This window comes from Pollachius pollachius (genome assembly GCF_949987615.1).
Source record: "Pollachius pollachius genome assembly, chromosome: 1".
Classification (NCBI taxonomy): Eukaryota; Metazoa; Chordata; class Actinopteri; order Gadiformes; family Gadidae; genus Pollachius; species Pollachius pollachius.
This window is the reverse complement of record NC_136934.1, coordinates 4,582,841-4,610,488: the sequence shown is the minus strand read 5'-3', so window position 1 is coordinate 4,610,488 and position 27,648 is coordinate 4,582,841. Positions and strand designations below refer to the sequence as shown.

Sequence of the window (27,648 nt, the reverse complement as noted above, 5' to 3'; positions counted from 1 at the left end):
CCGCTCTAACCACAGCTGCAAACCGCCTCTTAGGGTGGCCTCACCTGCTATCACCTACCCCCCACCACCAGCCCAGCTGCCAGACCGACTGCCCCAGCACCCCTCTCCACGCCCGTCTCGTGTGGCTGTCTGATCCCTGCACCTGTTGGGACTTGTCGTCGGCCAGGTGAGGGGGATCATGGCCGGTGTTTTTCTTTTTTTTTTCAGCTGACCATAGCCTTAAGGGGTATTAGGAACCCTTTTCATTTGCCGGTTCATTGCTGGTTGGCTCTCGCTCTGTCTCTCTCTCTCTCTCTCTCTCTCTCTCTCTCTCTCTCTCTCTCCCTCCCAAACTGTGTTCCTGCCCCCTCCTTATCCCCTCCTCTCCCCTCCCTGGGTCTCGGAGGAACCCAGTGTCTCGCCTCTAGTGGAAGTGTGGCTGCAAGTTGGAGGCTCACACTGCGCGTGCTTCTCTCTCCCTCGCTCCCCGACACTGTTGTTAAAGGTGAGTTCGCATGGCAAGGAGCCCCGGGGACTAGCTAAAGCGCACCGAGGTCAGTGGGTTCGGCACGCCGCATTACTTCATACCGGATCCCGACTCGACGTGGTGGAGAGTCTCCCGGTCAGATTGTGGGACAGGGGAGAAAAACACACAAAGAGGACCGCTCTGTGCTTGGAGAGAGCCTCGGTATGAGGGGTCAGGCGTTGGTGGCGGCAGTGGCTCTGCTGGCCGTGGTGTGCGTGGTGCTGCTCCCCAGAGGAGGAGAGGGCGCCGGGGGGATCGTCCCTCTCCAGCAGCCCAAGGAGGTGCAGGAGCCTGGGACACTTGCGGGAGAGGAGTCCTTGGATGACCCGGAGATCGATGGAGTTCCGGTCATCGCCAGGAGGTCCAAGCGCCTCACAGGGGAGGCTGCGCTGGCAGGTATGACGACACTCGTACTAACACTATAACTGACAACAGGGTGCAATAAAACACCCCTTCCATGTCGTTATTTGGGGTCTGTTGCGCAGTTGCACAAGACTTCAAAATGTCCAATGCAGCACACTTGAAAAAATAAAAAAGACAAAAAAAGAGCAAGGAATGTGGGATCTTCAAGCTATTTGTTTTTTGGAGGATATATTATTTGTCTTGAAATGTTTATGTGTGGGTTCACATACCATGCACGAGTGCACACACACACACACACACACACACACACACACACACACAGACACAGACACAGACACACAGACACATACACACACACAAAATTCTTGGTCATTTCCAGAACCAAAGAAGATCTCCAGATGCTCACCTAGCCAACATCCCTCTTCCACAACTGGAAGTTAATGAGAGAAATGGGTGTACTCGGTTCAGATTAACAGCCAGGCACCAGCCAGGATTCTCTCCATTCTACAAAGACCTCAAGGCCGGAGGATCTTACTCACGTATTTCTATGACACTGGCTTTTCCATTCTCTCTGTGTTGCCTCAGCCTTGAGTGATTCATGCTGACTCTGAGTCTACATCCACGATGGATTCTCAAGATGCTCATGATTTTCGTTTTTTCTTCTTCTGAAAAAAAAAAGGACAGATATAAGAGGCATGCCAGACCCTTTCTCTAATGAATCCAATTACCTTAACAATCAACACTTAATTGTACCCTGTTTTGCAAATGTCTTACTATTTAGTGTGGCGAGGTTGGTCATGTGATATTTTCAGTGTGGTGTCTGGACAGAGGGTCTGCTATTAAACGTTGGCTTATAGAGCACTACTGCTGGAAACTGAGAGGAGTGTTTTCCACACAGAGCCACTGATGTGACTAAGACTTGTGCACAGACATCCTCACTGGCAACCTCAGAGGGGATGGCCCCCAAAGCTAACCACCAGAAAAACATCATTCCTCAGCTGTGTTGAATTGTGACAGTAAACACAAATGTCTGATGTTGTGTTCTTGGACAGTAAGCTCTGGGCTTTAGATCATCAAGGCTTTAGCTCATCAAGACCCACTTTGTTAAGCAAAACAACAAAACAGAATTGAGCATCACAGCACCTACGTCATCATCATCATCGATACAAGCCAGTTCATTGGTTTTATTAACATCACATAATGGCTGGTGGTATCGTCACGGGCCGATATCATTCCTACTGTCCACCAATCGAGAAAGGCAGACAGCTTTCCTGATGGTGGAAGAGAGGAAGAGCGGTAGAGGGAGGAAGAGAGAGAGAAAGAGAGGAAGAGGAAGAGAAGGGGATAGAGAGAGAGGAAGAGGAAGAGAGGAAGTGAGGGGAAGAGAGAGGAAGAGAGAGGAAGAGGAAGAGAGAGGAAGTGAGAGCAAGTAAGAGGAAGAGAGAGGGAGAGAGGGGAAGAGAGAGAAAGAGAGGAAGAGGAAGAGAAGGGGATAGAGAGAGAGGAAGAGGAAGAGAGGAAGTGAGGGGAAGAGAGAGGAAGAGAGAGGAAGAGGAAGAGAGAGGAAGTGAGAGCAAGTAAGAGGAAGAGAGAGGGAGAGAGGGGAAGAGAGAGGAAGAGCGAGAGAGAAAGGAAGTGAGGGGAAGAGAGAGGAAGTGAGAGGAAGAGGAAGAGAGAGAGAGGAAGAGAGAGAGGGGAAGAGGTAGAGATAGGAAGAAAAGAGAGTGAAAGAAAGAGGAAGGAGAGGAAAGAGAGAGGAAGAGAGAGAGGGAGAGAAAGAGAGAGGAATCGAGAGAGAGAGAGAGGAGAAGAGAGGGGTAGACAGGAAGAGCGAGGAAGAGGAAGAGAGAGGAAGAGAGAGAAGAAGTGAGAGGAAGAGAGAGGAGGAGGGATGAAGAGAAGAGCGAGGTGGAGAGGAAGAGACAGGAAGACCCTAATAAAGAGCCAGACTGCAGCTCTGTCTCATGTGCTGCAGGCCGGGTGAGGCGAGCGCCAGATGAAGGAGGCAAAAAGAAGAAGAAGGACAAGAAGAAGAAGGAACCCAAGGACCCCAACGCCACCAGGAAGCCCAAGGCCGACAAGAAGGGCAAGAAGGGGAAGGGCAAGACCACCACGCTGCCCCCCACCACCACAGGTGAGGGCGCGGCCTGGCTCTCCTCCTGGATCTGAACACTGTGCTGCCTTTTCTACAACCTGATGTTGCCTGACTGTTTTAATTTGTGTGTGTGTGTGTGTGTGTGTGTGTGTGTGTGTGTATGTGTGTGTGTGTGTGTGTGTGTGTGTGTGTGTGTGTGTGTGTGTGTGTAGCGCCCCCAACCGAACCACCCACGGAACCGCCTACGGAAATGACCACAGTACCTGTCTACCCAGACTACCCTTATACTGACGGTGGTGGTAGGTAACAACACACACACACACACACACACACACACACACACACACACACACACACACACACACACACACACACACACACACACACACACACACACACACACACACACACACACACACACGCTTAACTCATGGTCTCGTGGTCGTCTCTGGCAGATGACTACTGGAACCCAGATGGGGAGGGTCCAACCCCGTCCACCACTGACGGGGACTACTGGTCCAACTGGGACGATTTCACGGAACCGGAACCGGAGCCGGAGCCGGAGCCGGAGCCGGAGCCTGAACCGGAGCCTGAGCCGGAGCCGGAGTACAAACCGGAACCAAAGCCTGTACCGGAGCCTGAGTACGACCCGGAGCCACAGCCTGAACCCGAACCTGGACTGGAGTATGAACCGGAGCCGGATTTTACCGGGACCAACACCGGTGACTACGACTGGAAGCCGGACGTAGTGGAGACCGGGACCGAAGACTCCTACTACGACTGGAAGGTCACCACTCCACCTCAGGTGGATGGGACTGGGGACTACTGGGATGAGACATGTGAGTAACACCACCACCTCCTCCTCCTCCTCCTCCTCCTCCTCCTCCTTCAGTTTGATGCGTTCACTCACAGCTTTGTCCGAGGAGTTGAAATCTTAAGACTGAGGGAGAAATGTGCTAATTACCTGTCCATCCATTCATTCATCAATCCATTATAGCCCAATTAGAGCCATTTATTTTCCAGCAACCTCCACTCTTATTACATTTTTGTCTTGCTGACACAGTCTCCTGCAACACTCACATCTGGCATCAGTTTTAACTCTGTTACTCTTCTCTTGTAGCCGAGGTTCCAGAACACCTTCCACTCCCAGACAGCAACCCTGAGATAGTGGTAGAGGTAGTAACAGGTAAGATCAGTTTCACGGTCAAACGGTTTGATATTTCAATACTGTCACACGATCGCCCGAAGGAACGACAGGAGTGAATCGTAGAACTGTGTTCAAAATAAAACGCCATGTGTGCCGGAACAGCATAAAACTCCCTCGCACATTTCTGATCCAATTGGAAACAGTTTTCCTGAGAGCTCACCCTCATTTTCTGTACTATAATGTGAGTGGTTGCCACTCTGTTTATTGGGTACAAGTTTGTTTTTATAAGGTTTGTTAGAAAAAATTAAAAAGCTTTTATCTAACTTTAACCCTGTAAAAATAACACACTTGGGGACGTGAAATAAACATTTTAACTGCCCGAGTTTCAATGACTATACTGGCTGTTGCAAGAGCTTCATTTAATTCCTTATCCAAATAGAGAGCGATTGTTGTGGTAAGAGGAATCTGGCCATTTGGGCTCCCTTAAGGGGTCCTAGCTCGAATATTGTAGTGTGACTGTATAATTTACAGGTTCAGAGCGTATAATCTCTTAAAATGTCTGACTTTAATCTCACGTGTGCTGTGTTCTTCTGAGTCTCTTTAAAGCTTTGTATTTTCTTTAAATCAGAGGTGCCCGCTGTCACCTCTCCTTATGGAAAAATCTGGTACGAGGATTATGAGGACTATCGACCATGTACGTACACACCCCCACGCACAAGATAATAAACACACAATGTATGCATAAACATAGCCATCATTATAATTATACAGTGCTGTATGGTAGTATTTCATGTCCTACTCTGTACATTGGAGTCATCTACAATTTTGTGTTAGGTTTTAGATTTTGTGAGCTAGCTAGCTAAATTATTCTCCAAACAACAAAGCAATAGCCTGAAGTAAGACTTATTAGGAGTAATTAAGGCAGCCTTACAATAAGCATGATTATTTCCTTCATCAGTGGCCTCCTTTTTCTGTAAGGCAACAATCAGGTGTTTTTTATTTATTTTATGGTGTGTATTGGCTGTGTTGACTACTGTTTGCAAACCAAAATGCCCCTTGGGGACAATAAACACTATCCTATCACTTAATAACAATCACTGAAATGAGTTTGAAAAATCATTAGCAAGAAACGAAAAGTGTCTCATTTTGCGCAGGGAGAAAAGAGGACGAGCTAGAGAGAGCACGTCTGGAGGAGGAAAGAGTAAAAGAGTTGGAAAGAAAGGAAAGAGGTAAGGCAAGCCAGATGTGTTTTCTGTTTAGCCAACCATATCCCTGTGACACATTACCCATCATGCCAAAAGTTCTAAATCAAAGAACATGGCCTTTGACTTTGGCATGCCTAGACTCTGGCTGGGGCTAAAACAGAGCATTCAGATGTGATTACACACACCACGCGAACATCTGGCACCGGGACTTTGTCTATAGATACGCTATTGCTTCACATCAGGCACCAAAAGGTCAACCACACAGCCAACAAACCGCGACAACGGTTTTAGTGTGTCTTCAAAATTACTCACAGTTCTGAAATCCCCTGGCGAATCCATTGGCTATCAGACTGATTAAGACATAGAGGGCGGGAATGAGCATCTGTGACTGTTGCACATCTTTTGAGAACAAATACTCGCACAGAGCCACGGTGCGCTGATGGAGAGACTCAAAGGAAAAAGGGAGGAAAGGATGCAGGGAGAAAGCAGCGGAAAGCGATGCTGTCTCCCGAGACGCCTGCCACGTGCTGGGTTCTGCTCCAGGGCCCGAGGTGTCCGCGGATGTTTGGTTTGGCTGTCGGGGTGTAAGGTTACGCCGCTAGACGCCAGAGACGTATGCCGTTGTTGAGCTAAGTTTCAATAGGGCGGAACCCGCTCTCTGCAGTTCACCTTGTCATTGGGTTCAAGTTGACAAAGTTCTGGGAGGCAGACTGAGGTTACGTTTGGCCCCAAAATGCACATGATGAGATTATCGTTGCCACCATGAGCAGAGCACCATGGGAAGCCAGATGTCTTGCTGCATATCAACACTTACTGCTTCTGGCACCTCCAGAGACGTAAACCGTAATCTAGTATAAATGGAGGTTTGAAGCAAAGCAACATGCAGAGGTGGTATTTCAACTCGGGAGAAAGATCTCGAAATGCAGCTCAACAAAGTCTGTTTTAGATTCTGAAAACAACATGATTCGGATTGAGTTCATACTTGACGTGAGAAGAACAAAACACATCTGGGCCCCTGAGAAGCCGGCTCTCAGGGGCCTCTCAAGTCACATGCTCTGTCTCAAAGTCTTCAGTCTTCAGCATAATCATGAATCGCTTCACGTATTCATTTCCAAGACGTGGGCAGCTGAAAGGACAAACGATAGCTTTTGTGTGTTTGTTTTTTCTTCTCCGATGTCCACACAGAGAGAGCCGAGAAGTTCAGGGAGGCTGAGGAGCGAGCCAAGAAACGGCCTCGCGTCTACAAGGAGCCCAAAAGTAAGGTCCCCCTCTCCCCACTATGCCCTCTCCGTGGTGTTACCAACATGTTGTTGTTGCGATGTGTGTGTTCCTTGATTGTGTAGTGTGTGTGTGTGTGTGTGTGTGTGTGTGTGAGATGCGTGTGTTTGTTAATTATGCAGTGTGTGTGCTGCTTGTGTTTGTTGATTGTGTCTCTTTTTTAGCTACTGTCATGCGCCCCCTTTAAATTGCCCCTTGGGGACGGATAAAGTGATTCGAATTGAATTTTATTACTTCGAGCCGGCCCTGTTCTGAACCGGCTCCTTCCTGTTCTGACCCAGTTCCTCTCTGTTACCCCCTAAGCCGGCCCTGTTCTGACCCGGTTCCTCTCTGTTACCCCCTGATTACCCCCTGTTCTGACCCGGCTCCTTCCTGTTCTGACCCGGATCCTCCCTGTTACCCCCTGGTCTGACCCGGCTCCTCCCTGTTACCCCCTGTTCTGACCTGGCTCCTCCCTGTTACCCCCTGGTCTGACCCGGCTCCTCCCTGTTACCCCCTGGTCTGACCCGGCTCCTCCCTGTTACCCCCTGTTCTGACCCGGCTCCTCCCTGTTACCCCCTGGTCTGACCCGGCTCCTCCCTGTTACCCCCTGTTCTGACCCGGCTCCTCCCTGTTACCCCTCACCACCCCGGCAGAATGCCCTCCCCTGGGGCTGGAGTCTCATAAGGTCGAGGCGGACCAGATCATGGCTTCCTCCATCTCCCAGTACCGCTACGCAGCGCAGAGGGCCCGTCTCAACATGCAGGTAGACACACACACACGCACGCACGCACGCACGTGCGCGCACGCAGACAAGCGGACACGCACGCAGATAAACACACCCAGCCAGACAAAGACATGCACACACACACAAACACAAGTGCAAGCAGACACGCACAAACACACACATGCGTGCGCAAGTAGACACACACACACACGCTGATACGCAGACACAGATACACACACGAACACAGACAAAGAAATACAAGTAGACGTAGACATGCAAACACACACACACAACTAGACATGCACAAACTCACATGCACACGCAAGGAAATTCATATACACACACAAACAATAAATAAACACGTGTGAAACCACACACACACAACTCTGCTGGGTGTGAATATATGATGTACACTACAGCCGTCACTTTACTACCAGAGCTTACAATTTATACTAACTACAGTCTGGAAAATAATAACAGTGATGCGTAATGTCTGTAACCTCTTCCGCTCTGGCAGTCACAGTCCAGTCAGTTTATACCTAAACTCATTCATACTTGAGTTTGACTTTTCTGCTGCACTACAAAGCCAGCAAATGTTCCACCATACTACCCTGAAGTTTATTAAAGAGATATTTCCCTTCAAAAAGACTCTCCTTCATCAGGTGGAGGCCAAGGATGTCATGAGAAGCTAATACTTAAAACAGATTTATCCTGGCTTTTTCGAGGAAAATGCATCATTGTTTTTAAAGATGTTTATGCTTCTTATTAGTCAAAGGTCAAGATTCTCTATATTAAGATTGAAACAGTTAAACAATTTACCTTTCAGAAAATGTACCCATTTTCTACCAATAACTAGTTTTCACAAAATAAATCAAGCATATTCAATTCATAGATCACCATAACATTATGTTATCTCTCTCATTGACTGAATGGAAAGACGATGTGTTTTCAAATCACAATGTTTGCTTGAAAACAAAAACAAAAAGGGACTCACCTTAAACTCTAGGTTTTGCTTTTAAGTCGATTCTCATGTTTTAATCTCAGGCACACAGTTTGTAAACCTTTTAGTCAGCAGTGGATTGACAGATCTTATCTTCTAGTGTTGTGACTCCACAGCGCTGATTATCATGTCTGTCAGGACGGCTCCTAGGGGCTCAGTTTAAGGACGGTTTAAGGATGTAGTATCACAAACTTTCAAACAAACAACCTGCTGCTTGTAGGGTGGTCTTACCATGTTTCCTTTGAAGTACCACCTCAACCGTCCCCTGGAGTGTACAGCCATTATAGATAAATAAATAGATACATAAATCTAGCTATACATCAGAGGCAATGTGGGAACTATTATGTTTTGAAACCACTTAATGCTGAGATTTACTGAGTCATTAAAGAACTCCAAACTAACCTCAAAATCAAACAGAAGCATGCTTACTTTTTAATATATTAATAATATATTTTATATACTTTGATGCAAACTTGCCGCTGCATGTGGAGTAACCTCAATGTCCACAATGTATTGTGGACGTTGTGAACCGTTTTGACTGGCTGCCCCTCCCCTGCGTTCCACAGAGCTCTGACGACGAGGACAACATGAGGGGGGGCGCGTGGTGCGCCAACACGGAGGACAAGGAGCACTGGCTGGAAATCGACGCCCGCAAGGACACCGAGTTCACCGGCGTCATCACCCAGGGCCGTGACTCCCAAGACTCCCAGAACGAGTGAGCAGGAGAACCAACACACGCGTAGGCCGGTAACCCTGGTGTGCTTGTGACCTGATTGTGACACCTCTTCATCAGGACCGACTACGTGATGTCGTACTTCCTGAGCTTCAGCAACGACAGCAGAGAGTGGACCAACTTCCACGATGGGTACTCTGACTGGGTGAGTTCCAGTACTGCTTGCTCCTTTATGTAGGGCCGAATCGGTGGTTTAGTGGTTTGAGTGTTAGACACCCGTCCGCAAGGTTCTGGGATCGAACACTGAAACGGTCTCCTGCTGGTATCCTTGAGCAGGGCGTTTCACTCCTATCCCCTCCTTAAAGTGTAATTCAGGCGAAAATTTAACCCAGGGTCTTTTCGGCATGAAGGCACATAAAATAAGGGTTTTTCGTTGATAATTGAGTAAGAGGTTGCCCGGAGCAATGCTAACAGCCCAAATGGATTCCATGTTATTGGCCAAGGGCACAGCGAACGCTTCCAAATTTGCCTTTTTTAACCAAATATTGTTCAAAAAATAGATTACCAGCTACCGTAAATAATATAATAGAGGCACCAACAAATTTAACTTAACAATATCTCCTCTTGATACTTGGCTGCTCCGGGCAAGCTCTATACTCAATACTCAATGAAATAAAGTGTCTGGAGGGCTTATTTTATGAGTCTTTATGAGTCCGATAAAGACCCTGGGTTCAATTTTCGCCGGAATTACACTGACCTCTATATGCATTAATTGTTCAAGTCACTTCGGAAAAAAAATTGTTAATTCTATATTAATTTTTGGGGGTTTCTAAAAATGTCTATGAAGGTGATTCCTTCCCAACGCACGGGGTAATCTTTTCCCTACATGTGTATGACTTCAACTGCACCCCTCCTCAAAATACTATAATACCCTAATAACCTAATAAATCATTATTTTTCTCCGTCTCCCTCTGTTTGGGTTTCATTCTCTCCGTTTCAAAAGCTGTTCTTTGGAAACAGTGATAAGGACACTCCGGTGATGAACCAGCTGGCTGAGCCAGTGCTTGCCCGCTACATCAGGATCATCCCGCAGAGCTGGAACGGCAGTCTGTGTATGCGGGCAGAGGTCCTCGGCTGCCCCCTACCTGGTAAACTGTGCAATTACACCCAAACGCAAATATCCCCCACTAGGTCCTTTGTAAAAATACAACTGATACCTTTCTTTGTCTTCTCTTTCGCCATCACAGACCTGGAGAAGATCCGGTACAGTCAGAATGAAGTGACGCCAGTGGACTACCTGAAATTCAAACACCACAGCTATTCTGACATGGTGTCGGTGGGTAGCCTAGTCCGGCATAGTAGTAGCGCCCCGGGCCGCTTAGTGCAACGAACATTTGTGTTGAGTAAATGATCTAACATTTAACCTTTACACATTCGGGTAACAGGCAACATTTTGTACCCTAGTGGCCAAACTATTGACGTGCAGAGAGGGACGTGCACACATTCTGCTTTAGATCTCACTTTCAGTACAACTGGATCTATACAGTCTAGTGAGTAGAGTGTGATTCACACTCCAACACTGTGTGCTCCAGGTTTAGATACCTGTATGTTATGTGTTCGGTTAACATACGGTTAAATTTTACCCAATCGTGTGACCTGCAACACTATGAACACTGACTGTCCTCTTATGCAGCTGAACCTCTTCTCCTTGCCATTGTTCATTTGACTCGTTCAGCTGATGAAGGCGGTGAACGACGAATGCCCTAACATCACCAACGTTTACAGCCTGGGCCTCAGCTCCAAGGGTCTGGATATCGTGGCCATGGTCATCTCTGGCAACCCCACGGAGCATGAGATAGGTGAGGACGTGTCCGTTTGACCAAAATTTGGGTATTTGAATACAATTCTGAAGTACTGAAGTCTTCCCGGCCCATCCTTTCCCCTGGCCGCAGTTTGAGTGTCTCTTACTCTTAAAATCGTCTAGCTGCATGTTTGCGTAATACTTTCTCCAATTTAATTACCTGGGGGTGGGTGCCTTATGAAGTCCATAGCGCCCTCTTGCTCTTTAAGTTCCCCCCCATCCATGGAAAGTGTACAGAACGCACACAAACAGTACACAAGCCCAGGCCTGTGATCTGGCCACAGCTCCTGGCTGTGGTTCCGGGGTTTAAAGGACATTACCGTTCAGTAATCTAGCAGAAGCCTTTATAGAGACCTGGTCGACCGCTGCTCTCGTGAACCTCAAACGGTTATTAAAAAACGCTTCTCTCCCCCAGGTGAGCCAGAGTTCCGCTTCACCGCGGGTCTCCATGGAAACGAGGCGGTGGGCCGGGAGATGATCCTGCTGCTCATGCAGTACCTGTGCAAGGAGTACAAGGACAGGAACGGCAAAGTCCAGAGGCTTGTGGAGGGAACGCGCATCCACCTGGTGCCTTCGCTCAACCCCGACGGACACGAGACGGCCTTCGAAGTGGTGGGTGACAACTAGTAATGCGCGATATAAACGATATAAACGATAAAATAAAATGGCGTACGATAGAGATTTTAATTCTATCGCTCTATCGCGATAATGCATGTTGATGACGCAAAATACAATGTTTAATTTTTGGTTTGGTGCAATTCCTTTTCACATTGCAATTTTCGCAACAGTGCCAGAATTCGTCAACAAACCTGCATGTGTGCAAAGAACGTTAACCCATTTGTACCGGCTGCTGTGCGGCGCAACATTGTATCTAGTAGATACAATGTTGCTCCGCGCAGCCAGTACAAATGGGTTAATGGTAAACACGCATTGACGCGCAATCCGGTCTTAAAGGTAAACACGCACAGATGCGTGATCCGGTCTGAATGGGTTAAATCATTGGACAAAAAGGTCTGGGGCGTTGTAAAGCGTTAAAGAAAAAGGGGGGGGGGGAAGCACCGGTGAAAGTAAACAATCATGGATATCCAGCGTGATATACATTGATCTGCGGACTGGTCCAACTCCTTCTCCCTCATCCTGACTTGGAATGTGTTAAATGCATTGGCATTTTTAAGTTATGTTTTAAAGCATACTTTTTACTTGCTTTTGTCGGACCGTCGGGTGGTGGCTCAACATGGAGCAAAGAGGAGACGGAATGTCTTTTGGATATCGGACCCAAATATCCAAAAGACGTTCCGTCTCCTCTTTGCTCCATGTTGAGCAACGTCTCCGAGACCACCTCTCCGGCTGGGTCAACCTCCTTTTGATGGTTAAAAATATCACGTAATCGACAAAAATCTTAACAATCAATGATCGATCATCAATTAATCATGCCCATCCCTAATGGTCAGTACAGTGTCTGTTCCTTATCTAGAAAGACACCCGTTTTTCCTGTTCTCTGCATCTTGGGTGGCATTTAAGAACCAAGGACTTAAACTAAGTGTAGTGCCTTTTAGAATGGTTTGCACTAAAGGAAAGAAACCCAATACTAATTTTATTTATCTGCAACATTATGTTGTATGATTACAGTGTTTCACAATAAATGTTCTCGAAATGACATACTATATTTCTCTTTTTTTAAAATACATTTAGCAGTTTGGCTTTCCTTAGGGTCTATGTAACCTGTTCTGAAACAGTTATTTTATGATTTTATATCGTGATATATATCGTTATCGCAAGAGGCTGCAATGTATATCACAATATGGATTTTAGGCCATATCGCCCATCTCTAGTGACAACAACAACTCAAACACACGCATCTCCTCATATCAAAAAGCACTCACAGTGCTGTTGTGGCAACTCGCCTCCCATTGGTTTCCACGCGATGACCACCTGTTCAACGACCTCGTCCTCCGCAGGGTTCCGAGCTCAGCAGCTGGAAGACGGGCCACTACACGGAGGACGGCTACGACATCTTTGAGAACTTCCCAGACCTGAACAGCGCTCTGTGGGACGCCCAGGACAAGGGCATGGTGCCCAAACTCACCCCCAACCACCACGTGGCCACGCCCGAGAACATGGCAGCGAACACCTCGGTAACAGACGGTTGGTCTCGATCGATTGGTTCCAAAATGATCTCCTCGAGTGTGATTGACATGTGTCCGCCTGCTCTGCTGCACCAGATGGCCGTCGAGACGAGGGCCATCATCTCGTGGATGGAGAGCCATGCGTTTGTGTTGGGGGCAAACTTCCAGGGTGGAGAGAGGGTGGTGGCTTACCCCTTCGACGGCTTCAGGCTCAACAAGGCCCCGGAGAGCCAAAGGCCCCACAGCCGCAAGAAGAGACAGTAGGCCTCCCTGTTCTGAAATTCTACCAGTCTTCCATTTGACTACTCCTTCCCTCTCACTTTAGAGACGTAATCAAACCAAAGTAAACCATCCGACTCCTTCCAACCCTTGATTTCCTCGCAGGTACGACAATGGTTATGACCGAGGGTACGGCGACCAAGAACCAGATGAGTATGCAAACAGGGGCTATGACCCAGAAGAGGAGTGGCGAGGGACCGCTTACAACCACGGCCGCGAACACGGTTACGACCAGGGCCCGGACCAGCGTTACGACCAGCGCTACGACCAAGGCCGCGACCATGGCTACGACCAGGGCCGCGACCATGGCTACGACCAGCGCCACGACCATGGCTACGACCAGCGCTATGACCATGGCTACGACCAGGGCCGCGACCAGGGCCATGACCAAGGCTACGGTCAGGACCCAGGCTACGGTCAGGATCCAGGCTACGGTCAGGATCCAGGCTACGGTCAGGATCCAGGCTACGGTCAGGACCACGGCTACGGTCAGGACCACGGCTACGGCCACAGGCAGGAGGAAGAGGACGATCGAGGAAGAGGGGCTGACAGTTATGCTGAGCCCGAAGACGAGGCTCGAAAGACTGCCGATGAGTCCCTTTTCAGGTGGCTGGCAATTTCCTACACCTCCACACACCTGAGCATGACCAACAACTACCACGGCTCCTGCCATGGACAGGACGCTGCGGTCGGGGTGGGAATCGTCAACCGGGCCAAGTGGAAGCCCATCACAGGCAGTGAGTAGTGCTCAGGAGGTAGAGCGGGTTGGCTGGTTACAAGAAAGTCGCTAGTTTGATCCCCGGCTCCTCGTAGAGTGCCGAGGTGTCCCTGAGTAAGACTCACCCTAACTGGTCCCGACGATCTGGTTGTCGCCCTGATTGTCTGACACCGCTATTGTTGTGTGAATGTGTGCATGAATGGGGCAATATTGTAAAGTGCTTTGAGTGGCCTCCGGTTAGAAAAGCGCAGTATAAATGCAGTCCATTTAAATAGTCTTGATAAAATGGAAGGGCGATGGAGTTTGTCTTTCTAGGCAGGCACACTGAACGCACACCCCTAGTTGAGGTTCCATTGGGACTAGTGAAGACGTATGGCGCCCTCTGGTGGACCAATGAGGTGCTCTCCGCTCACCATCTTTCCCCTCAGGTATGAACGACTTCAGTTACCTGCACACCAACTGTCTTGAGCTGTCCATCTTCCTGGGGTGTGATAAGTTCCCGCATGAGAGCGAGCTGGCGTACGAGTGGGAGAAGAACAAAGAGGCCATGCTGACCTTTATGGAACAGGTCAGTCGCCGAGAAGCGTGCACAGGACCACGCCGTATCGGGTACTGAATAAATGAACGCCAACACTGTCTTTTCTCCAATCAGGTGCATCGAGGCATCCGGGGCGTTGTGAAGGACCAAGAAGGAAACGCAATCAAAAACGCTACCGTGTCGGTGGAAGGGGTCGAACACGACGTCACCACAGGTCCGTCCGTTCAACTAGCGCTCTGAGCTCTTTCTATCCAAGAATTGAGTTAAAAGTCAGAACTTTGAGATTAAATTCAGAATTTTGACTTCTAACTCAGAACCCCGCAAAAAAGAAAAAGAAAAAAAATCACGTGGCCCTAATCCTCTTACGTGCTGAAAGCAGTACTATGGCTGAGTATATTTTTACCTTTTTATTTGGTTCCCTGAAGCACCCGGCGGGGACTACTGGCGCCTGCTTAACCCGGGGGAGTACCAGGTGACGGTGCGGGCTGAGGGCTTCACCTCCATGACCAAGCTGTGTGTGGTGGGCTACGAGGCGGGCGCCACCGCCTGCAGCTTCAACCTGGCCAAGTCCAACTGGGACCGCATCAAACAGGTGACCGGGTCTCACGATCCCCTCCGTCAGCACTGCTTCACCCGGCCTTTCCTTCAGAGGATGGCTTGATGAGAAGTGGTGTTTGGTTAGCATATGCGCTACTTAACAGTCGTAGCCTTAACTACGTAGAGACTAAAAAAGACCTGTAGCGTGATTAAGTGGCTTTAACTGCTCGAGAGGTAACTTTGACTATTTTACTACTGGAGAGTGGCGCCCCCCAGGGGTGGTACAGCCACCCTGATACAATCGCTCCCCTCCCCCCATTGGCTCCCCCTGGCGAGTTCCATATTCATAATATGCTTAGTAGGCATCACATGCTTCTAATATTTAACATTTGGAGGGCCCTAATATTAATTTAAAATTAATAACGTATAGTTTTCATTATAGTTAATGTGAAAGGGAATAAAAATGGCCTAGCCAGCCGTCTTCAGATGACACATTGATAGAGTGAGACTCCTATGACAGAGAACAAAGGGAGCGTGGGGCTTTCACACATCAGTGGGAGGGTCTCAGGACGGTTCCACGACCCCCACTAGAGCCTGGGGGGGTAGGCCAGAGGAAGAGAGACAAAGGGGGAGGTGAAGCAGGGCGCAAAAGCCCCGGTTTCCCAAACAGGATTCGCAGAAACACACTTTCTTTTTACAGTCCCAAGTTGTTGTTGGCTTTGTATATCCCTAAGTAGAATTGTATGTGGGAGATTATCTCAGGAATATATGAAAGAAGAGCTGGAAGGTTACTTTAGGGTCCATTTTTGTCGGTGTAGTCACATGGTTGTTAGGGAAGGCCGGGTGTGCGTGGGTGTTTGCTGTGGAGAGTGAAGTGCTGATTATGGTTCCACGTCGACGCAACGCAAGGGGGTTTGCGGACCCTCCTCGCGTCCAACGCAAGGGCCTGACGTGCGCCTCCCAAAAATGTTAACCTTGCGTCGAGGCGACGCAGCAGCAAGGGCTGTGATGGGTCCGCTCACTAAAACCCGACGCATCACCGAAACAGGTTCACGACTGCGTCGAAGCGTCTGCGTTGCGTCGACGTGGAGCCATAATCAGCCCTTAAGGTGGGCTAAATCCTATTCACCAAATAACCCTGGATTTCTTCAGTGTTTAATCCAAAGCAAGGCAGCCCAGTAGGGCCACACACGGCCACAGCCTGGCAGCCACTCCGGATGTTCTCATAAACCATTGCCCTACTCGATCTGTGTCTACACAGATCATGGCCATGCACGGCAACAAGCCGATCCGTCTGCTCAGCCACGGCGGCCGAACACAAACCCGGGTAGGGGGCGAGAACCGAGGCGTGGCGGTGACCCACAGTTCAACCAGAGCGAGCGGCGCAGTGGACCGCCAGGGCCTCAGAAAGTTACGGTTAGCTCGTCTGCGCCGCCTGAGGCAGGAGAGGATGAGGCTGATGTCAACGACCACGTTACCCCCGACGACGACGACGACAACGACAACGACAGCCGCACCGATAGAGAGCACCACATCCTGGTACAGCCCCTGGATGGTCGAGGAGGGACAGTCTTCAACTGGGGATTATGAGTACAAAATCGATGACTATTAAACCCCCACACACACGCAAACACACGCGCACACACACACACACACACACACACACAGGTGGCTTTAGTACAATGGCGATCATAAGTGTATTTGTTAAATGATAAACAACGGAAGCCTGTTATGTGTATAATATGTCCACTATGGGAACAGCTGAATACCTGTTTGGATCTGTCAATTTCACATGTTTTGTAACTAATGGTTTACTGGTTACATGTAGCCTTAACTTTCCACACTCTGTTTTTACTGTTTTTCGATATAGAAGATTTACTTGTGAATGTACTTGGCTTTGAGCGGGACATATTTATGCGGATTGCATACTGAAAATAAAGATGGCATCTATTTTTTACTTGACTAATTATGGAACAACTGGTCTTTTTTTCCCCATCAAAGCTAAACAGTACAAACAACACCACTACCAATTTAGAAAAACAGCTGAAAGTTTATTACATAGTATTTGGTGTGATGCTCGTCGTGATGACTGGTCGTTCAAGACTGTTGCCACAAAAGGTCTTAAATTAAAACACATGCTTTCTTCTTCTGGAAGTAAACAGATCAGTGACACGTGAAGACTTAGAATGGCTATTCACTGGCATTCAAAGTCTTTTAAAGATGCTAATTGTTTTTAGCCTACAACACATGGATAAGTGGCACTTTGAAGCGAATAGTGTCATTGTTCAGAGATTGTTTCACAATTCTGTTGATGCCGTTACACTCGTTCGAGACAACACTGAATTCGACATGAAAGTAGTCTCCAAGAAAGCCCTGGACATTACATGTGTGTGTGCGGGAGTGCTTGTGTGTATGCGTGCGAAGACGTCAATGGCTGACGTTCATCTCACTGTCCTCCTCGTCTGCGGGGGAGAAAGAGGAGAAGCTCATTGGCTCGCACTCGAGGGTCCGCAGGTTCACCAGGCAGGCCGTTTGGGTCGTGACAAACTCTGGAATGGTCACTAGGAGGACTTGCTGGCCGTCAGGACCTGGTGAATAACAGAGGACGGAAGAAAGACGACTCTAAAACACAGGAAGGTAAAAGGACAATAACATGCAGAGCGGCACCGGGGGAATAATAAGGAGCTCGGCTGAACCTCGGCGCACGTCCAAACTCGGGTCGGCACAGACCACGGCTAGGGTGTTGGGTGAACAGACGAGTGTTACAGTTGAGGTTCAAAAACAGAATCTAGATCTTCATTGAGTGTAAACCAAGCCGCTGTTGCAGAACCCAAAAAAAACATTTAGACATTTAAAAAACATTTTGTTCAAAACAAACATAACATACCCCTCAAAGATCATGTGTCATAATACTGGATTATTATCCTAATGGCAGTGCCATAAATGACCGTTCCAATTACATATACTAGCACTAAAGTATTGATACTGGTACTGACCCGTTATAGTCCTGGAGTCAAAAGACGGTGCGTTGCCAGAGAAGTACACGTGGGGACACTCCTCCAGAATGAAAGGATCCTTCTTGTAGAACGGATAACATCCTAGAAAACAAACAAATACAAGAAAACACCGTTGGTGAAAAGAACATAGTTTCTGACTAAGGCAAATTAAGGCTAAGGCTGACTTTGAAAAGCGATCTGGCAGAAAACACTAAGGTGGCGTTGCGTTCTCACTTTTTATTCTGCGTTTAGACGAGCGTATTTGGGGGGATATCTGCGTGCATACGGTGACGCAAAAGTGTGTGAGATCCGACACATTTGTTGTTGTTTTGCCTGTACCGCACATGGATGTGACGTCGACGCGTACGAGACGAGAGCCAGCCTGAGAAGATCAGAGCACACTTTTGCGTTGTTAACACTTTAGACGGAAACGCAAGGGTGGAGCGCTCTTAAGATTTCTACTCTTGAGGGTGGTTTCACTGTGTTTTTAAGGCCCTAAAACACCATCGCCGTCTCAACGAAAGGCACATCTGATAAAATATTTGGTCGTTTTCACCCGCGGGTGTCGTCGTGTAAACAGAGCCTTATTGTTGCTGTAGGCCTGAATCCGCTGCAAAGTGAGGGAGGGAATAATAACATTAGACGGTTGCACCGAGGCGGCACCTAGGGTATCGGGGGCCGTGGGCGCCAGGTGGCCCAGCCTCAGGGTGTTCTCCAGGATGTCCAGGTGGTTGGTCATACTGGTGTACTTGTGGATGTCCATCACGTTCTGTCCCGAGGTGCCCAGGAACCTGCATCGGGGGAAGGGAGGCAAGCGCAAGATGATATCAACGTTAAAGACTCTAAATCTCTGGCTTTTTAAAACTGAATTGAAACTTGTAACAAAAAGATTATATGAAACCCAGATGAGCCTGCATTACAACTGCAAAAAAAAAAAAAAAAGCATTATAAGGAGCAGAAAGCAGTAGCTACCAATAAAGTTTTTCCCTACCTCATCACAACTGCTATTAGTGTATTTGCAAAGGCACATACAGTGGGGCAAAAAAGTATTTAGTCAGCTACCAATTGTGCAAGTTCTCCCACTTAAAAAGATGAGAGAGGCCTGTAATTTTCATCATAGGTATACCTCAGCTATGAGAGACAAAATGAAAAAAAAAAATCTAGAAAATCACATTGTCTGATTTTTAAAGAATTTATTTGCAAATTATGGTGGAAAATAAGTATTTGGTCAATAACAAAAGGTCATCTCAATACTTTGTTACATGCCCTTTGTTGGCAATGACAGAGGTCAAACGTTTTCTGTAAGTCTTTACAAGGTTTTCACACACTGCTGCTGGTATTTTGGCCCATTCCTCCATGCAGATCTCTGGAGATCTCTGATCTGGAGACTGGCTAGGCCACTCCAGGACCTTGAAATGCTTCTTACGAAGCCACTCCTTCGTTGCCCGGGCGGTGTGTTTGGGGTCATTGTCATGCTGAAAGACCCAGCCACGTTTCATCTTCAGTGCCCTTGCTGATGGAAGGAGGTTTTCACTCAAAATCTCACAATACATGGCCCCATTCATTCTTTCCGTCACATGGATCAGACGTCCTGGTCCCTTGGCAGAAAAACAGCCCCAAAGCATGATGTTTCCACCCCCATGCTTCACTGTAGGTATGGTGTTCTTTGGATGCAACTCAGCATTCTTTCTCCTCCAAACACGACGAGTTGAGTTTTTACCAAAAAGTTCTATTTTGGTTTCATCTGACCATATGACATTCTCCCAAACCTGTTCTAGATCATCCAAATGCTCTCTAGCAAACTTCAAACGGGCCCGGACATGCACTGGCTTTAGCAGGGGGACACGTCTGGCACTGCAGGATTTGAGTCCCTGGCGGCGTAGTGTGTTAGTGATGGTAGCCTTTGTTACTTTGGTCCCAGCTCTCTGGAGGTCATTCACTAGGTCCCCCCGTGTGGTTCTGGGATTTTTGTTAACCGTTCTTGTGATCATTTTGACCCCACAGGGTGAGATCTTGCGTGGAGCCCCAGATCGAGGGAGATTATCAGTGGTCTTGTATGTATTCCATTTCCTAATAATTGCTCCCACAGTTGATTTCTTCACACCAAGCTGCTTACCTATTGCAGATTCAGACTTCCCAGCCTGGTGCAGGTCTACAATTGTGTTTATAGTGTCCTTTGACAGCTCTTTGGTCTTGGCCATAGTGGAGTTTGGAGTGTGACTGTTTGAGGTTGTGGACAGGTGTCTTTTATACTGATATGGAGTTCAAACAGGTGCCATTAATACAGGAAACGAGTGGAGGACAGAGGAGCCTCTTAAAGAAGAAGTTACAGGTCTGTGACAGCCAGAAATCTTGCTGGTTTGTAGGTGACCAAATACTTATTTTCCACCATAATTTGCAATTAAATTCTTAAAAAAAAAATCAGACAATGTGATTTTCTGGATTTTTTTTTCATTTTGTCTCTCATAGCTGAGGTTTACCTATGATGAAAATTACAGGCCTCTCTCGTCTTTTTAAGTGGGAGAACTTGCACAATTGGTGGCTGACTAAATACTTTTTTGCCCCACTGTATGTTCAGTTTATGGGACCTAAAATGACTACAGAGTAGGGGCCTCCATCTGATGTAGAATACCTCCGATCTCAATCTATACCCCCAAAGACGAAACAAAGGTGCCTTCTGCCTCGGTGGTAAACGAGCGCTCACCTGATGCCGTCGACGTCGGCCTGGTAGGGGTTGGAGACGAGGTGCAGGGTGGGGTACGCCGAGGCCAGGGGGAACATGCAGCGGTGCAGGGCCTGCTGGGGGAGGGTGTAGTTGGTGGGGTCATGCTGGCCCGGCATCACATCCACCGGCACCGACGCCTGCAGAGAGAGGGAACACCCTTCAGATGACCACAATAACAGACAGACATACCGTACGTACGGTATGTCTGTCTGTTACGTAAATACATACATACATACATACATACATGAAAGGAGAAAGAGGGAGAAAAATCATTCAGTTGACCAGAATTAATGCGATTCTAGGCCGAAACATAAAGTATCACATTCATCTGATCTTTCCTCAGGAACCGCTAGCTGCCCCCCCCCCCCCCCCCCCATAAGCAGGCCGTCAAAAAAACACGTCTCTGTAGGCAGCCTATGCTCCGAGATTGTACACAAAAACAAAATGGTACTACCAACCGCTCAAAACCAAATTAAATAGTATTCCAACCAATCACCGACAAAAGGGGTGGGTGTTGTGGGGTTTTTGCGCTGCGTTCATGATCGTTTTTTCTGGATACACGAAACAGGGAAGGGAGGGGTTTGTTTGTTTGTTTGGGATCTCGCTTCAACTACCAACAGAAGTGACGTCACCCAACATCGCTGATACAACCTCTAAGTAATTGTTTCTCTGTATGTCGTTGTAGGCAAATCCATCACTGCATTTGCATTACAGCGTTGGCATCACATCTACAAACAGGGTATTACGATCCTGACTTCCGAATTTGTCTCACCAGCTAGCTGCCCCCCCAAAGACCCTTGGCGCAGATTGTAAGGTGCGTTACTCTGCACGAGGACGTGCACGATGCACCTCCATGGCTCCTTGAGACTCACCACCAGCTGGCGCAGCAGCTCGTCCAGCAGGCGTATCCCCTCCACGCTGCCCGCCTGGGTCTTCTTGGTGAGATACCTGGGCTGGGGACACACAGTGGAGGCCACTTGTTATCACGCTCAACTGCTTCATAGCATTTCCAAGGACACACGTCTTGAAGGATATTTGTAGCAGGAAACGATTCCGGTGTATTAATCATGTAACAAAAATGCCATTCTCTCACTACCTTCTTCTCAAAACACCTCAGTTCAAACAGTCACCTTGATTTAAACTCATTTGTATTGAAGACGTTTGTTCGTATTCAGGTGCAAGGGGGCAAACTGTCTAATAATCAAAACATTCCTCAACAGCATATCTGAAATACGATGATTTGTAGCCTATCCACATAGCACTCTGTCAGAGCAAACTATCTATAAAATGGGCTACGTAGCGACGGCTTACATCCATCAGTGAGGTCCTCATCAGCAACATAACGGTTAAGGAAACTCCTTTTATCAGTTTGCCGCAGACCGGACCGCAGCATACCTTGTTGGAGGCCTCCTTGTCCTGGGTGCTTTGGCTCAGGAGGTTCCCAGCCAATAGGACTCTGGATATGGTGGCCGCCCCACTCTGCTCCCCCTGGTCCCCCAGCTGACCGGTCACCATGTCAACCAGCAGCTGCAGACTGAGCATGCTGTCGGCGCCAGAACTGCCGAGACCCAGTCCAGAAGCCAGGAGGACGAACCTGGACCCGCCACGGAAACCAGCATTTAGTCTGACAATCGATCGCGCTCTGCGTGCAAAGTGAGTGGGTTTTATGGGTGTCTCTTGTGGACTCATGTGCGAGCAGCTATACCGGTCAGAGCTCAGCGAAGGCCGGGCTGTCTGCGGAGGGAGATCGGCAGTGCAGAAGTCCTCCACCGAGAACTTCCCAATGTTTTTCTCGGCGCCATAAATGACAATGACGCTACCTGAGAGAGGGCATATGGAGATTTAGCGCCACAGCTAAAAGAAGCTCTTTTGTTTTTTTTGCTGCTAGATCATCGCTGTTGCACACGCATACAAAGCAGTCATCCCTTAACGATGGAAACCGACCGGTGACACAGACGTCTTTGTCGATTTTGCCCTCCAGCATGATCCTCTGAAGCTCGTCCTCTAGAATGAGTTCGTCGGAATCACTGATGTAGTTTGTGCGGGGCGGCTGAGGCAGGAGATTGTGCTTCATGGAAGAATTAACCACAGGTTAGCGTTGGACTAGAGCATCGCTCCTTGGCAATACAGCCATGGTGGGTTTGATTGTGTGTAATTTTAAGCGGTGAAACCTTACCTCCTCACTGATTTCCTTCAGAATCGATGGCTGCATGTCCATATGCTTAAACAGGGTTCCCACAATGCAACACTGCTCCCCTGTCTGCAGATCGCATAGTTTCCGAATGCATACATCTTCTCCTGTGAGAGCATACGCATTTGTAACACAAACAAGCGGCTTAAGACATAAGTCATGCCTCATACACTACAAATGGTTCAGCGTAAACCTTAGTATAAAACCAAAACTCACCCCATCTCTGCTTGGCTCTCTCTGTGAGCCCAGGCGTCATTTGCATGAGACGTGTTGCGTAAATATGTGCATATTGACGATTATAGCTCCGGTCGCCCAGTCTGAACCGTTCAGAGCAGGGAGTGTAGGCGGGCAGCACCCTGTCAAACACCGGCCCCTGGTCCTCGGATCCCGGGCGACAGAGCAGAGTCGAACTCTCTCGCAAGGCACTCAGGTCGGAGAACATGACTGGAAGACGGTTAAACACGATACTGGTGTTAACATGAAGCGTGCTGATGTTATTTCATCTCCTCCCTGTCGGTGTCACTGTCACACAATACATGGTCGCAATTTAGCCTTCAGACACAGTTGTAAAATACATATGAACCCGACAATAATGACAACGTGCAATGTTCATGGTAAACACAATCTTACCTTTCTATAAGTTATTCCGCGTTGGTTGTTGGTCGTTTTCGGACTATTATAAACGTGATCAGTTCATGCACCAGCGGGGGAACGAAGGAACGACATCGAGACTCCCGCGAAATTACCGTCGGCGTCGCATGTTGAATACGTCAAGAATAAAGTGACGCCGTCTCTTTCAAATCACAACCGGTGTTGCCAGATCTGGCCAGATTCCCGCCCCATCTGGCCACCAGTGTTGACTTGCTGCAGCCAAGGTGGCCAAATATGGAGGGAAACCTGGCCCAATCTGGCAACACTGATCACAACAGCGCTGTTAGCCTAGCCCGCTGGTTGTAGCTACGATAGCTGCGGCCATTTTCAGCTCTTTGTGCGCGACCGTCTTACTGCTTGGGAGCGCATTTTAAAAAACAAATAAGACTTGATTGGAGAATAATTGGGGTTTTAAAAGAAAGAAAATGCAAGGAAACAGGGGTCCTCCTCCGCAGAACCACGGGCCCCGACAGCCGGGGCCCGCGGAGCAGCAAAAGAAGCCCGGAGGAGGAATGAACACAAACGGTCAGCATCCAGAGCACAACGCGAAACCAGAGCCGAACGAGGCCCTGACCCTGGATCTGCAAAACTTCCGAAAACCCGGAGAAAAGGCCTACACCCAACGTAGCAGGCTGTTCGTGGGGAACCTCCCGACGGGGGTGTCCGAGCCAGAGGTGGAGAAGCTGTTCTCCAAGTACGGCAAGCCCTCCGAGATCTTCATCAACAAAGACCGGGGCTTCGGGTTCATCCGGCTGGAGTCGCGGATCATCGCCGAGATCGCCCGAGCCGAGCTCGACGATACCCCGTTCAGAGGCAGGCAGATCCGGGTTCGCTTCGCGACCCACGGCGCCGCGTTGACCGTGAAGAATCTGCCCGATTTCGTGTCAAACGAGCTGCTGGAGGAGGCCTTCGCCGTGTTCGGCCAGATCGAGAGAGCCATAGTGATCGTGGATGACAGGGGACGGCCCACGGGGAAAGGCATCGTGGAGTACACCTCCAAGCCAGCCGCCAGGAAGGCGCTGGATAAGTGCGGCGAGGGTGCCTTCCTGCTGACCGCCTTCCCCAGACCCGTGACGGTGGAGCCCATGGATCAGTTCGACGACGACGAGGGCCTGTCAGAGAAGCTGGTGAACAAGAACCAGCAGTACCACAAAGAGCGAGAGCAGCCGCCGCGGTTCGCCCAGCCAGGGACCTTCGAGTACGAGTACGCCATGCGCTGGAAGGCCCTGATGGAGATGGAGAAGCAGCAGTACGACATGGTGGACCGGAACATCAAGGAGGCCCACGAGAAGCTGGAGCAGGAGATGGAGGCGGCCCGACACGAGCACCAGGTGATCCTCATGAGGCAGGACCTGCTCCGCCGCCAGGAGGAGCTCCGGAGGATGGAGGAGCTCCACAGTCAGGAGATGCAGAAGCGAAAGCAGGCCGAGATCCGACAGGAGGAGGACAGGCGTCGGCGAGAGGAGGAGGTGAGGATGCGCGGGGAGGAGATGATGAAGAGGCAGCAGGAGGGATTCAGGGGGAACTTCCCCGAAGTCAGGGAGCAAGAGATGAGGATGCATATGGCTGGCGGCCACGGGATGCCAATGAATAGGAACTTGATGGGTAGCAACGCAGGTCCTGCCGGTAACCCACCCATGTCTGCTGAGAACACCTCCTTGATGGGCCCCGGCCCCGGCAGCAACAACAACAACAACATGCCCGGTGGCGGAGGCCAGCAGGGCGGCTTCCCGAGGGGCCTCCCCGGTCCAGGTGACTATGGACCCAATAAGCAACGCAGATTTTAAAGTCCTTTTTTTTTTTTTTTTTCCTCTCCCGATTCTTTATTTTACGTTCATATAACAGTGCTATTGAACTTTGATAAATGATGCATGGGCTTCTTTTTTCCTATATTTTTTCTTTTTGTACTACAAGACATTGATTAGTATAGTTACAATTTTTTCAAAGTGTTTTACTTTCTTTCTGAAGTTGATGTACTTTTCATTGGAACAGTAAATAATTTTGTCACTTTTCAGCTTTCCTTGAATAAATTCATGATGTCCCAAAGTGCTTCCTGTTATTCAGAGTATACTCATACACATTTATTTTTAATAGAATTCGGAATTATTGCTGTGTGTGTGTGTGTGTGTGTGTGTGTGTGTGTGTGTGTGTGTGTGTGTGTGTGTGTGTGGCAAGCAATTGAGGTACAGTCATGGCTGTTATTCATAAGCCAAATACATTCTGATCAAGATGGTGCTTCAATAAATTACTAATATCAACTTTGATACGGAATCCACCAAACCCATTTGTGAAAAGCAAATGGCTGCATGGAGACAAGGTATTTACTGAGCCATGAGTAAGAGGGGACTTCTGTAATAAAGATCGAGAAGGAAGTCATCGCAGACTGATTTGTCAGACAACACACACCTCGTGTTTGTCATGTCGGCCCAGCATTAGCTATCATTAATGGATGGGCTTATGCAATGTACAATTATGCAAGAGTTTCCTTTGGTCAGACTGTAATGGGGATCCATGAGCTGACTTTCACAATGTTCGATTTAAGATCCGTTTAAGAACACTTGAAACCTCAAAGCTGGTGGCCTCTGACCTGAAAGCGTTAAAGGCTTATAATGCATTAAAGGAGAGCTGAAAAAATATATGGGAATTGTATTTAAACAGTGGCTATTTAGGTATGTCAACAAGGCCATCTGTTCCAACTATAATTACACAAGCACTCCAAACAGGTGCAGAATTATATGTAGGCCAACTTGTAGTTATGCGAAGGGGATGCTCATGCTTCATAAGAGACGATACACCCCACTTTTCAATGTGTTTCACCTAGCCATCGATCTTTGTGTCAAGGTTGAACAACAAAAGATACGAAAAGGTTAATATTCAATGATTTATGACCCTGTCAATATCAGGATAATCTCCCAGCCCGAGAGTTTTACTTCCCCAGGAACAACATTCCCGCTCCAATAGGTAAGAGGTTACAGTAACCTTTCTTCCCTCGTACTGTAAGTGGGTCCAGATGTGTTGGTGGTAATGGTGGTAAGGTCCCTTCTCTCTAATGGTTGATAAGAGATGGGAGAGATGAGATTTAGCAGACATGCTGATTTAGCAGGGAGCAGTTAAAATCTCGACTTTCGAAAAGGTAACTAGTTATGACATAAAGATAAGGGGAAAATTATACTCTAACTCTTTAAACTAAACAACATTTTCTTAATCCAGAAGTATTCATTAGCCATAATATATAGGCCTATTTTGTCTAGGGCATAACATTTTGACTGTGTGTTTTATTTAGATATTTATTTTATGAGCATGTTTTTACCTGTAAAACATAAGGGCTAGTTTTGTCTATTAATCCATCTAAAACAAATACAAATCTTTATATTAAGGTATAAATTCCCAAAGCAATTAATTCAATATTTTGTAGCAACCCTTTTTCTTTCAATAGCTGGAATATCAACTTTAATATTTTGTTTGAGGAATAAATGCCTTTTATTGCACAGAGAGTAGGCCTACACATGTTAAACATGTATGTATCCATATATACAGACATTATGCTATTCTGAGATCTGAATCCAAACTATTCTATGCATGTTTATTTGTATCAGGAGATCATTCAGATTCCTTTCGATTTTTCCATGGTTATATAATGTTATACTTAATATAACATATACGTCCTTATGGTGCAGATCATTAAAATATTCATTCTTTGCCCCAGAGTTTCTTAAGCACAGTAGGTCTTAACTACTGCAAAAGAAAAATCATTAAAAAAAAAAATCAACCTTCAAATTGTAAGTAGTTATATATTACTGGTGTATAGGCATACATATTACCTTCAGTTGTTCACTTAAGATTTAGGCTTATACTATTTGTGAGACTAGACCTATGCAACATAATTCATTTGTGAATTGGTGACATGTTACCCCCATTTCTCAATGGTGATGAACTCGATAGATACCACTGTTTTGCTGTTTTCTCTTGTCTATTGGACCATCTCTGCTTATCCAACACTTAAAATGTGTGAAAGTACTTTAGACCCGATCGTTCAAATATCCCTTGGACATGA

General features: G+C 47.8%; 3 protein-coding genes across 3 annotated transcripts; 2 read left to right on the top strand and 1 right to left on the bottom strand.

Moving 5' to 3' along the window:
- The first annotated feature begins 423 nt into the window (after positions 1–423).
- On the top strand, positions 424–16,993 carry aebp1b (AE binding protein 1b). Its single transcript, XM_079738380.1, has 22 exons — positions 424–901; positions 2,844–3,002; positions 3,176–3,262; positions 3,419–3,802; positions 4,084–4,149; positions 4,739–4,804; positions 5,265–5,339; positions 6,501–6,572; positions 7,229–7,338; positions 8,866–9,014; positions 9,093–9,177; positions 9,976–10,120; positions 10,220–10,308; positions 10,708–10,831; positions 11,249–11,445; positions 12,792–12,968; positions 13,056–13,219; positions 13,344–13,975; positions 14,385–14,524; positions 14,609–14,708; positions 14,920–15,086; positions 16,293–16,993. Exons 1-22 carry the CDS (start codon positions 670–672, stop codon positions 16,641–16,643), a joined length of 3,771 nt encoding a protein of 1,256 aa, XP_079594506.1. The 5' UTR covers positions 424–669; the 3' UTR covers positions 16,644–16,993.
- A 112-nt stretch (positions 16,994–17,105) lies between these two features.
- Positions 17,106–23,706, bottom strand: pold2 (polymerase (DNA directed), delta 2, regulatory subunit). The gene is made up of 11 exons (XM_079738483.1): positions 23,574–23,706; positions 23,160–23,387; positions 22,929–23,050; positions 22,697–22,820; positions 22,458–22,572; positions 22,148–22,346; positions 21,625–21,705; positions 20,732–20,889; positions 18,691–18,818; positions 18,028–18,129; positions 17,106–17,619 (listed from the first exon to the last, which is right to left on the bottom strand). The coding sequence occupies exons 2-11, from the start codon at positions 23,383–23,385 to the stop codon at positions 17,459–17,461; spliced, it is 1,416 nt and encodes a 471-aa protein (XP_079594609.1). The 5' UTR covers positions 23,386–23,387; positions 23,574–23,706; the 3' UTR covers positions 17,106–17,458.
- Positions 23,707–23,885: 179 nt separating this feature from the next.
- On the top strand, positions 23,886–25,634 carry nono (non-POU domain containing, octamer-binding). Its single transcript, XM_079738497.1, has one exon. The coding sequence runs from the start codon at positions 24,020–24,022 to the stop codon at positions 25,379–25,381; it is 1,362 nt and encodes a 453-aa protein (XP_079594623.1). The 5' UTR covers positions 23,886–24,019; the 3' UTR covers positions 25,382–25,634.
- Positions 25,635–27,648: the final 2,014 nt, after the last annotated feature.

Bases quoted from the DNA above. Each gene is read 5' to 3' on its own strand.
- pold2 (XM_079738483.1), bottom strand. From the start codon at position 23,385: ATGTTCTCCGACCTGAGTGCCTTGCGAGAGAGTTCGACTCTGCTCTGT. The intron at 22,573-22,696 runs GTCGGTTTCCAT...GCCCTCTCTCAG, and splicing joins CAAAGACGTCTGTGTCACCG to GTAGCGTCATTGTCATTTAT. The intron at 18,819-20,731 runs GTGAGCGCTCGT...CCCCCGATGCAG, and splicing joins GCCGACGTCGACGGCATCAG to GTTCCTGGGCACCTCGGGAC.
- nono (XM_079738497.1), top strand. From the start codon at position 24,020: ATGCAAGGAAACAGGGGTCCTCCTCCGCAGAACCACGGGCCCCGACAG.
- aebp1b (XM_079738380.1), top strand. From the start codon at position 670: ATGAGGGGTCAGGCGTTGGTGGCGGCAGTGGCTCTGCTGGCCGTGGTG. The intron at 3,263-3,418 runs GTAGGTAACAAC...CGTCTCTGGCAG, and splicing joins CCCTTATACTGACGGTGGTG to ATGACTACTGGAACCCAGAT. The intron at 5,340-6,500 runs GTAAGGCAAGCC...ATGTCCACACAG, and splicing joins GTTGGAAAGAAAGGAAAGAG to AGAGAGCCGAGAAGTTCAGG.